This window comes from Cupressus sempervirens, chromosome 11, assembly GCF_028749045.1.
Source record: "Cupressus sempervirens isolate cs-2001-9-10 chromosome 11, ASM2874904v1, whole genome shotgun sequence".
Classification (NCBI taxonomy): domain Eukaryota; kingdom Viridiplantae; phylum Streptophyta; class Pinopsida; order Cupressales; family Cupressaceae; genus Cupressus; species Cupressus sempervirens.
The window spans coordinates 599273498-599285908 of record NC_143128.1 but is presented as its reverse complement, the minus strand read 5'-3'; the positions used below and the strand labels follow the sequence as shown (position 1 = coordinate 599285908).

The 12411-nt window shown below is 38.0% G+C and overlaps 1 protein-coding gene across 1 annotated transcript; it reads left to right on the top strand.

The window, feature by feature from the left end:
- Window positions 1-8207: 8207 nt before the first annotated feature.
- Window positions 8208-9646, top strand: LOC149531101 (early nodulin-like protein 18). Its single transcript, XM_089810239.1, has 2 exons — window positions 8208-8699; window positions 9029-9646. Exons 1-2 carry the CDS (start codon window positions 8504-8506, stop codon window positions 9469-9471), a joined length of 639 nt encoding a protein of 212 aa, XP_089666365.1. The 5' UTR covers window positions 8208-8503; the 3' UTR covers window positions 9472-9646.
- The last annotated feature ends 2765 nt before the right edge of the window (window positions 9647-12411 follow it).

The following is a 12411-nucleotide window of genomic DNA, read 5'->3' as shown; positions in this document are numbered from 1 at the left end:
GTCTTTGACATTTGCATGGTGCACTTGTTATCTTCATGGTGTTTGAAGATGGTTAGATCTTGAGGACTCATGGAGTTCTTGGTTATCTTCATGGTATGTGGAGATGGTTCTTCATGGTATGTGGAGATGTTTTTCTTCATGGTGTGTGGAGATGGTTGCATCTTGAGGACTCACAGGGTTCTTGGCAAAGGTGTGGTTTATGCTTTTATTTGGCATGTTATCCTTGGTATGAGGATGGTTTCATTATTATGTCATGGTATACTCTTGATACGCGTTTAGAGTTGTGACATGTTATAGTATGTTCATGTGGAGCATATTATCTCTTTAGTTGAGATGGTAAGATCATGTTGTCATGTTTATGTTCCTGAGGCCATGGTTGGAACTTTGACATTGATCTTGATTTAGTTTCTTGGTATTGAGTACACTAATCATAAGCTGGATACTTCATGATATTGCTATGTTGCATTTGGAGTTGGCATGGATTGATTGGTTATAGGTGCTCATGGATACTTAGAGACGGTGGTGATGCTGATTTCTCTTGGATTAGAGAAGTATATGTTGGGACAGTTGATGGTTTCAGCAGGAAGTCCGAAGGGCAGTCACCTGATATGGACTTGAGAGGAGATTTTTCTTAGATGAGTCTTGGTTGGAGACTTGGGTATCTTGATGAGCATTCTCATTCCCCACTCTTGGTCTACTCGGCGGTTTGCTACTTGAGAGGTATAGCCCATTTTTTCTCTCAGTTGCATTTTATTTATGCTTGTCTTTCATGGATATGGATCTTGAGCTATGGTACATGAGTTAGTTCTGGAGGGTTCATTTGAGAGATGGTTTAGCATTGGTTATCTCCATGTGCATATGTTGTTATGCTGGTTGAATTTGGGAGATGGTTTTATATTGGGCATATTCCTTGGATTAGGAATGGTTATTCCTTGGTTTAGGAATGGTTTTATTGAGTTTGATCTTCTTGTGAGAGGCTTACATCCATGATTAGTTATATGGTATGGTTTGGGTGTTGTTGAGGCTTCTTGTTGGGGTTTTATGGAGGAGATCATACTTGCACAGTTTACATCTAGAGGTGTGTGTAGAAGGACATGATACAGGTTATGATTTGCATGGTTTCTTTGGTCTTGGTTATCTTCCTGGATGTTCAATTTTTCTTACATTGGATTTGAGATTGGTTAGAGATTGTGATCACTGGTTTGTGCTCATGTATGTCATGTGAGAGATGACATGGTTATTTCTTTCTCTTTCCTCTATTGGTTGTGGAGAACTTGGAGACTATTGAAGACTTGTTATGAGAATTTTTCTTGCAGGATATTAGTTTATGTATTGTGGATGTCCTTGATACTACATGGATTCACTTCTTTAAGATGTGTTGAGTGGATTGGTTATAGATTTGACATTATCCTTTGTAGTGGGAGCTTCTTGGTATATATGTGGCAGGTATTGCTCTTGAGGCTTGTGATTGCAGGTTGCAGATTGGATATGTCGGTGATATGAGATTCACTTGTTATACCTTTGAGGTATGGATAGTTGGATGGGTTTGGCACTTTGCTGTGGGTGCTATTTCAGCTATGGATATTTTGACAACTACGGATACATGTGATTACCTTTGGATCAAGTTTTTTGTGCTTGGAATTTCAGTTGGTACAAGATTTTATGATCTTCTAATGCGACAGGTTGGGTGGCTTTCTCTTTGGATGGCTTCTATATATGTCCGGTGGGAGTGGCATAATAGGAGGTGAGATCATTCATGTTTGAGATGCTGGATACTTTGATTTTGTTGCGGGTACCAAGATGGAGCACTTGGTGTATTTTGATCCATGATGGTGGATGTGCTGGGAGGGATTGTTCCCTTGTTCATTTATGTGGCTACGGATTGACCCTATGCAATGTATACAACAAGTGGGAGATTGTTGAGATAATGGGTGTTGCACACATTGCATAATATTGTTATTTTATTATTTTTATTTTTATTATGTAATGTTGTACCTAGATGGACGTGCAACATGTAAAGATTCCCATGGAATATTCTTGATGAGTTGTATTGTAACATTGTGAAAATATTTTATGTAATTATTTAATATTGGGGGAAAAGAATTAAATGCCCAATATTAAATGTGGGGTCAGTGGGTTAAGTAGCACATGGTTTTAGCACATGGTTTATGTAATACCACTTGGTGGTTTTGTGGGACTTGCTACTATATAAGCAGCCACAAGGGTAGTTGTTGTATAGTGATGAGAGAGGAAGAGTGACAAGGAGAAGACAAAAGGCAAGAGTCGAGCGGGACAAGGCTTGACAGGTTAGCCAAGGGAGCATTTGTGAAGGTTGGAAGCATGGCATGGGATGTGTGGATTCATGCTTGTTCACATAGTTTGCTCGGTTGTGGCTATGGCCATGAAGGCTTCCATGGTTGTATGGCAATGGTATTTTTTGCTGAATAATACATGATGATGGATGCTTTTGGAGGCTGGGTTTTTTCCCTCAATGAGGGTTTCCCAGGGTATATCTTGTGTCACAATTTTGTGGGTATGTTGTCTATTCTCTTGCATGTGGATTTTAATTCCGTGTTTATTTTAGATCTATTATGGGTTATGTGGAAACGGTTATATTCTTTATTGCCAAGTTTCCTTACACTTTTGGCATTCTTATCTCCCCGCTGCGCCCGACCACGCCACCTTTCCACCGCTGTGGCTCGTGCTCCATCCTTCCTGGTGGTGCCTCTCTATTCCTTTGCTCCAATTAGCAATGCCTCCTGTGTTCTCCACTCCCATCTATGCTCAGCTGGTGTTTTCCACCCCTTTGCGACTAGAGTTCCACCCCCCTACTTAGAAGTCCATGCAGCACAGTCGGTGCCATGTCAGTAGCTGTAGGGGTAACATGTGGCCTAGGTGCCATGTGGCACCTTGCCACATGGACCCTGCCACATCACCCACCATGTCATCTATACTTGCCATGTGGCATTGCCACATGGCAACCACGTGGCATATTTTTGCATTGACGAGCTCTAGGCCGTCAAATTTAATCACATGAAATGCTGACATTAGCATGACATCAGCACTACATCATCCCTTGCTTCCACATCTCCTAGGTCCCTTTTGACCTACCTTCTTTTTTGGCCATAATTTGAGCATACTAAGGTATTTTTACGATCCGAAAGAAGCGTCAGAAAGTTGGTTCCAAGACAGACACATTGGTGTAGGCATTTTTATGTTTTGATGCATTTTTATTGCTTTTTTTTTAGTTGAAGTCTGAAGTTCTATTTTTGACTCTGACATCCATATCTTTTGTCTCCCATGTCAGTTTTTTGAAAACTTTATATTTTTTGAAAGATGGTTTTGTCACCTTTTTAGAAATGTAGTCCTTTTTCTTAGATTTTGGCCCATGTTCTTTCTATCATTATTTTGGCATTTTTGCTATATGGTGGATATCTTGAGTGTTTTAGGCCTGAGGATCATTTTCCTAGCATGGTTTCCTTTGTTTTGGGTTGTACTATGTTTTGTATCAACTTGTTTTTTATTTTGATCATTGTAGCTATCATTTTGAAGAACTTTTATGTATTGCACTGAGATAAAGTGTCACTCTTGCATTTCGAAGATTATGAACGTTGTTTTGAGTTAGTTGTACTTGAACTATTTTCATAAAGCACCATGGGGGGGATAGCTGTTTGCTATTTTAGGAATTCTCCCTTTGTCAAGTGAGTGTCCCTTCCATGACATTAGCCCCATGTAGCATTAGTGTGACCGTGTCTTTATAGGTGTTTGTACCTCTTCCTCTCTCGTCATTCTTGGCTTGTCTATAGGAGACTTTGGACCACCTTCTCAGTTGCCTATCATCTCACCTCATTTGCATTAAGGGGGGTTTATTCTATTGTTCTAATGTATCCATGGTTCAACGGTTCAATAGTGTGAACTATGTATTTAGTAGTTGATCCTATATACAAGGCAATTGCAGTGGCTGGCTACCTATGCATTTCGGTGAGATGGATCATCTACCATATAGACATGCTCGGTTTGTGCCTTCTTCTTCCATGGAGGTTCTTCAGATCAGTGATTTTCTTTCAGATAGTAGATTTGTAGCTTCTACATGCTTCAATGATGCTTCTTCATGATCACTCTTTGTTCCTGTTTTAGGGGAAATTTCCCTAGTTGGAGGCTTCTTCAGTTCTTCACTAGGTTACCTCTTTTTGGGGGAGGGTTTTTCCCACATGGGTTTCTCTCTTTCTCCATTTTTAGAGGTTGCATTTTGTTGCATTGTACATGGGTATCTAACATGGCCTCATTGCCGGGACCCATTTTTGCATTTCATCTTAGTTTTGTGAGCTTAAGGCATTTCCCTAAGTTGCACTTAAGGGGGGGTGTTAGAGTAAATAATTATTATCTAATTATTTATTCTATTTACTTAAGCTTACTTAGGTAAATGCATTTCATTTATTAGTTGTAGTCTAGGAGTTTGTTATAAGTTGTTGACAATACGAGAGTTTGTTCTCTCCTAAATCATACTTATCCTCTCACCTTGTTCGAGAACTTTTCACCTTATGTGGATGTATGCTTAGTTGTCACACTTATCTCCTAGCGTCTTCTAGCTTGTTCTAGGAGATTCCTTGAGGCCTTTATAAGTGGTCTCTCCCTCATTGTATTTCATATCACTTCTCATTGTAAATACATATTTTTTTGTGTTTGCATATTCTTTCTCTCTCATGTTTGTTTAGGGTTTTTCCCTTGCTCCACGCTCTTCTCTCTTTGGCTTCTCTTTGATAGGTTTTCGCATGTAGGTGATTTGGGGGTCTTCGGAGTTGGATTTCATCAACTCCAACAATCTCTAGGAGAATAAGTCTATCACTGGGATACCTAGGGAGCTTCTTCCTAGGGTTAATAGTTGTACTTTCTAACCTCAAATATGTAAATGTTTAGAACTGGATATAATAAGCTCTGACTAGTGATCTATGCAACTGCCTCTTCTGATATTCTTTTCGCATAATCCCCTTTTATAAACTAAATTATGGCAAAGATGAAAGCATAATTTACAATTCTATATTCTTTTCTTTTCTCAGAAAGCCTCTTCTTCACTAGCTGAGGGTATGCAATATATGGCCATGCATTTGCATCCTGCATGCTACCGCTCTTGTAGAGCCCTAGATAATCCGTTGCCCTTGCAGCTAACAAGTACACCAAGTATGATGTCATGTAAAATTTTCTATTGTTCTTTGCCACCACCAACTGCTCACCCAAATTTTGACTAAGAGTAGAAGCCTAATCCAGTGGCATCTTTGCTTTCTTTATTATCTCAATAAAATGCACCATAAAAATATTCAGATGTCTGACTGCCGAGAAACCCATAACTCTACTCAAGAGTATGATTGAGTATCCAATGTCTTCCTTAATGTATCCTCTTGTCATGTCTATTTTTCTCTTTTTCTTTCCTCAAGGAGTTTTCTCTATAAGGTATAATGACTGGATAATCTCAGAGGCTTTCTCCACATGTTCTTTATACCATCTCTCCGCTTGCTCATAGGTTAGTCTAATGAATTGGTCTACCCTTGGGAGATGGAATACTTTCTCAATGTTTTTCAGTCGTAGATCGAGGACGATCTCTCCCCTAATACTCTTGACTACCCTCTCTTTAGGAACAAAGTATTCTGTGAGTGTCATAATTAGTTTAGAGGACTGTACTGACACCAGATGTGATGTTGCATTAATGAGCCCTGATCAGATTAATGCAGAGATCATCTAGGACCTCTCAGTTGGTTTGTTGCATATCTTTAAGAATTCTCCCAAATCTGTCTCAAATTTTTGAGTAGTCATCTTGGAACTGTGATTTTGTAGGAATGCCCTAGAACTTGAACACTACTAGTTTTGGTGCCATTTTCTCACCAAGGGAGGATGAGGAAGATGCCATTGTATTTGCAAAAGACATACATCTATGAGCTTGTAATTGAAGAAAAATGGGTTAATGATAGTCCTTGAATTAACACGAACAAGACCCAAAAAACCTAACTACTTAGAAAACACAAAAAAAAACCTAGATCAAAAGCCCTGAAATGCAAAAAAGAAAATTGGCACACCTGACGCACCTATTAGATGCGCTTGGTGTGTTGAATTTCTAAGCAAAATTTCAATTATGAGGTGCGCATTAGCGCACCTCATTCTCACTTGATGGCTTTTATTGTTTTCTTTGAGATGGATGTGTGTTAGCGCACCTCATGGCGCACCCATTCATTTTAATGCAAGTTTAGGTTAGTTTATTGGTGTGCGCAATAGTGCACCTAAGCAGGTGTGCTACTGCGCACCCCTTGCATTTTCATGTTTTTAAAGACTTTTCTTAAGTTTTTAAATTTTTTTAATGGGTTTCAATGCAAAAAGGTATGCATCGCACCTTTTTGACTTAATGTTTTCCCTTTGTGTGTTTTGTAGGATGTTAAGTAGAAGGGTGGAGATGGCACACCTAGTGTGCTGCGAAGTTGCGGGGACAACAAGTTGAAGGATGTGAAATAAAAGAAAAGTGATGAGGAAAAGGGGGGTGGGGGGTTATATAGATCCCACCTGCCTTTGGTGTTGTGCAGGTGCGCATTACTAAAGGTGATGTGTCCCTTACTTTTGGCGCACTAGCACACCAAATTAGGTGCATTGGTGCACCCTTTTAATTTCGCAAAAGACCTATTTGAATTTCTTCTTAGGATTTTGATTTTTTTGACTATTGAATTTTCTTAGTCGGAACCTAGACGTGAACTAAGGCACTAGGTAAAACCTCAAAAGGACTCGGACCTCGAACTAGGGCTCCGAAAAGCCAAAAAAGAAAGTAGGGGGTGCCCATTTCGATTAGAAATGGGGCGTGCATTGTGGAACCACAACAAGTTATAATTGGGGGTATGATAGAAATTCATCGTAGATGATTAATTGAGTGGTATGTAGTAGGATATAGTTAATCTTTGAGAGGTAAATATTTGCGATGAATACATGGTAGTTGTAGGCCATACATCATCTTCTAGAGAGCTCCTTGAGATGAGTAATTGCTATTTATTTTTGGTCAATTTTGTGAATGTCATCTTGTGGACATGAAGGACACCAGTGAAAATATACATATCCTCTTTGACAATAGATAAGGTACATTTAGACCCTCTTGGTCTTTCTTTGCCTACATCAACTTTTGGTGGGATATACAAAATAGATATTTATTAAGTTTATAAATTTGACCTTTCCTTTGTTTAGTTTTCCTACCTATACGAATGGTACATTCATTATTGTACTTAAATTTTAATTACACTCAATTCATTCTATCATAGTTGGAGATTGACTATGTTAAAATATCAGATTTTACTATTTTAAATCATTTTAAATAAATTTATATTTTAACATTGATATCATAAAATAAAATATATCTATTACACTATTATAAAAACTATAAGAATATCTATTAGTATATATGTTTTCATTCTTAAAATTCTTTTAAAAGTAACAATTAAGCATAATAATTGAATCTTTTGCTGTATATCTTATTTACAATTTTATAAAAGTATAACCGAACACTTCATAAAAACAGCCCTTACAACCATCGATATTTAGGCTTGCCCTAAACCATCCTTGTTTAATTACCTATACTGGTTGACTTTCGGAGCAGCCAACTCTACTTAAAACACCCTGGCCAGATAAGTTCTGAGGTACACATTTAATTTGAAATGTAACAAAATAACTCATAAAATAGCAGAGTCTTGATTGGCATCAGCAAATTGACTGGTATAACTAAAATCAAAGTGGTAGGTACTTGCTGGTGTCGGTTGCAGAATATTAGCCATGAAAATAGTGAAGACGGATTCAGAGCTGTATAAAAAATGGAAATACAATTGATGCATGCATTGCTATCAGTGAGTAGTTATGAAGTAAGCACCATTTTATGTGGTTTAAAAACCCAGTCAATTCTGTCGAGTTTATATTTTCAAAAGAGAAAGTTCACATCTTACAACATGCGGTATGGGTATCTTGTTTGTGTCCAGTTTGACTCTTTATGTATGATATATTAAACTTAAATGTAGATTTTTTAAACAACCATTCATATCTGAATTATAAAAGAATCAACTTTCATTTCCAATACAAAACAAATCTTTTTGACAACCATTCACAAAGTGAAGTTTATAGAAGAATTATTTACCATTTGCGATGTAAAATTCATCTACCATTAATATATACCTTGGTGTCAGTCAGCAGTTATTAATAAGCACAACATTTTATCTGGCCTAAAAATTATGTCAAATAGGTGAATCTATATTTTAAAACAATGGTTTCAAGTACAATTCTTGTAGGGCAAGAAGGTGCCTTCTATATGAACAATCCCATATATTGTAAGATATTCAAAGATTGAAATACAGATCGTTTGTAATTCATTTGTCCACCCATTAACAGATCGCTCATATCTGAACTGCACAAAGTTCTATTTTCCGTTTTCAATGGAAAAACAATAGCAGCTTATCAATCCGTCAAATCACAGCCTTTTAAATCTGGAGTTATGGAAATGGGCTATGGTTTATGGGCTGTTGCATGTATTTTTTTCATGTCATACATTGCAGGTGGAGCAGAAGCCTATCAAAATTTCACAGTAGGCGGCGCCGCCGGTTGGTCATATGATGATCAGAGTAACACTACCGCAGCTGATTACAGCAAATGGGCTAAAAATCAGACTTTTAGCCTCGGTGATTATTTGAGTAAGTCATTTAGAAGATTTGAATTCAGTCAACATTTTTTGATTGGTTATGGGTTCAAGTTATTGTGTTAAGTTTGAGTAGATTCGAATCTAAGATTTCATAAGTCCACAAATTAGCATCGTAGTATTGTGTTAAGTTTGAGTAGATTCGAATCTAAGACTTCGGAAGCTCATAAATTACCATCCTAGTATTGTTCTAAGACTTCAGAAGCTCACAAATTACCATTGTAGTATAGTTTCTTTATGTTTTTCCTGGATTTAATTGGGTAACAATTTTTCACCCATTTTTATTAAACTTTCAGATCTTGACTTTGTTTGATCTGTTTGCAGTTTTTAAAACCAACTACAACCATTCTGTTATACAGACATACAATGCATCGACATATGAAAATTGTAATTATGATGACTCCTCCGATGATGACACTTCCGTGTTTTTGTTAACGGATCCCAACAAGCCTAATGACAATGTTACGGTTTATGTTCCGTTGGTTATAGCGGGGATGAACTATTTCTTTTCAAGTGCAGATGGTGGGATTGAATGTGTTGCAGGGTTGAGGTTTGAGGCGAATGTGAGTGTTGGAGAAGGGCTTCCGCCAAGTTTGAGGCATCCTCCGCCACCGCCATTTTCTGAGCCACCACTTAACTCTGATATTCCTCTCATCTCACCTCCACCGCCTGCTCAGAGAAATGGTGCGTCTCAGAAGACAATTAAAGCTGCTGCATTGTCTGCATTTGGGCTGTTCTTGTACTCCATTGTATTAGGGTTTCTTTAGTTTTGGTTTTTATGGATTTGTTGATGGGTGTTATAGAGGGATTTCAGCCGGCTGTGAAAGCTGTTTCTTGAGTTAGTTTTTTGTTTTGTTCAAGAGGCCATTTCTTGGCCTCTGTATGTTTGGTCAATCAACTATTATTCAATGGGATTTCTTTTGAGTTTTGCTGTGATGGAAAGAAATGTCTTCTTTGTGCTTTTACTGCTTCTAAAAGATGTTATCCTTTTTGTTAAAGATGGATATGATGAAGAAAAAGGAAAAGAAAGATGGATATGATGATAAAAGTAAAAATGGATATGATGATGGGAGGAGGCCATTGCGTTTATTAGATTGGTCTGGATATCTTTTTCCTCTCATTTCTTATTGGAACAGGTTTCTTTAATGATAATTTATTCAAGTTACTTTTCCTTTCTGAAAATAGCATGGAGAGGATTCAATAGTTGGGCCCTGTTTGGTACAGAGTAAAAATAGTTATATTTTTTATGTACTAATTGTGGCTACAATAACACGAGTTTAAATGGATACAAATCATTTTTCTGGATGAAGCATAGAAAATCAATTAAAAGGTAAAACATTATCTTGTCCTTCTATACGGGGGCTGGTTTTGAACCTATTGAGTGTTTTTTTCTGAATGATTGGTTGTGGGTGATCATTTTTATGTTGATTGGTGGGGTTCTCTCTTGTCTCTCTACCATTGGTGGAAAGAGCTATGCTCAAGCTGTGATATTGCTATCAGGATTTAAGTGTGTGATTTTGAGTCAAACTCATTGACCCATGTTTCATGAGTAGTGATTCAACATGAATCCATCTCTCACAAGAATAAATGGAACACTTAGCACTCATTGGATCTAGGTGATGCTCACAGGGGTGAAACACCGTGACTTCCTGGGAGGTCACCCATCCCAATACTACTCCAGCCTGAGCACGCTTAATTACGGAGTTTCCTCCATGGTTGAACCCAAAGCTTGCAACCTCATTTGCAAAACCTTCACCAAGTGTTGTGCCTTATGAACCATTCATTAGAAAGCCCCTTAAACTCATCAATTGATAAGTAGGAGATAATTTTCACAGTAAGTCAAATTGTGATATTGCTATCAGGATTCATTAGAAAGCCCCTTAAGCTCACTATCAAGATTCATTAGAAAGCCCCTTAAGCTCATCAATTGATAAGTAGGAGATAACTTTCACAGTAAGTCAAATTGTGATATTGCTATCAGGATTTAACTGTGTGATTTTGAGTCCAACTCATTGACCAATGTTTCATGAGTAGTGATTCAACATGAACCATCTCTCACGAGAATAAATGGAACACTTAGCACTCATTGGATCTAGGTGATGCTCACAGGGGTGAAGCACCATGACTTCCAAGAGGTCACCCATCCCAATACTACTCCAGCCTGAGTACACTTAATTACAGAGTTTCCTCCATGGTTGAACCCAAAGCTTGCAACCTCATTTGCAAAACCTTCACCAAGTGTCGTGCCTTATGAATCATTCATTAGAAAGCCTCTTAAGCTCATAAATTGATAAGTAGGAGATAATTTTCACAGTAAGTCAAATTGTGATATTGCTATCAGGATTCATTAGAAAGCCCCTTAAGCTCATCAATTGATAAGTAGGAGATAATTTTCACAGTAAGTCAAATTGTGATGTTGCTATCAGGATTTAACTGTGTGATTTTGAGTCCAACTCATTGACCAATGTTTTATGAGTAGTGATTCAACATGAATCCATCTCTCATGAGAATAAATGGAACACTTAGCACTCATTGGATCTAGGTGATGCTTACAGGGGTGAAGCACTGGGACTTCTCGGGAGGTCACCCATCCCAGTACTACTCCAGCCTGAGCGCGCTTAACTACGAAGTTTCCTCCATGGTTAAACCCAAAGCTTGCAACCCCATTTGCAAAACCTTCACCAAGTGTTGTGCCTCATGAACCATTCATTAGAAAGCCCCTTAAGCTCATCAATTGATAAGTAGGAGATAATTTCCACAATAAGTCAAACTATGATATTGCTAGCAGAATTAAACTGTGTGATTTTGAGTCAAACTCATTGACCCATGTTTCATGAGTAGTGATTCAACATGAATCCATCTCTCATGAGAATAAATGGAACACTTAGCACTCATTGGATCTAGGTGATGCTCATAGGGGTGAAGCACCGGGACTTCTTGGGAGGTCACCCATCCCAATACTACTCCAACCTGAGTGTGCTTAACTATCGAGTTTCCTCCATGGTTAAACCCAAATCTTGCAACCCCATTTGCAAAGCCTTCACCAAGTGTTGTGCCTTATGAACCATTCATTAGAAAGCCCCTTAAGCTCATTAAGCTCTTAAATCTGTCCCTTCAAGGGTGAATGCTCTTCCTATTGCCCATGGTGGTTTGTGGTTCAAAAGTGGTGGACAATGTGGATTTCTACCAGCAACATGGTTTGATTTGTAGATTTTTTGGTTTCTGACCCTCCCTTCTAGATTTGCGCTGTTAGGTTTGAAAGTCTTGGAAATCAATTTTCTCGGGTAACATTGAGCTCTTTTCTTGTGCAGAAGTTATTTCATTATTTTTTAGTATCGACCCATTTGTCAAATCTTTTCCTTTACTTTTGAGAGGATTCTTATTTTGAGGTCATACACAACTCCATTGGCTATTTTTCAAAGGTGGATATGCGAGGTGAGTAGATCTATTTTTGCTTGTATTATGGTTGACCTTCACATATTCACATTCCTTTTGGAGGATGTGGTTCTTATGGTTGGGGAACGATCATGGATTTAATCATTAGATTTTGAGGGCCTAATTGTAGATGTGGGCAATGATTCTCTACATGTCATGCAACCATTAACTACTCTCTTTCATGTTGTAAGGGTATTGTTACCTGGCTACAGAAGGTGGTGATGTTCATAGTGTCTGTGTTGTTGGGGATTCTATTTGTGGTCATCACCAAC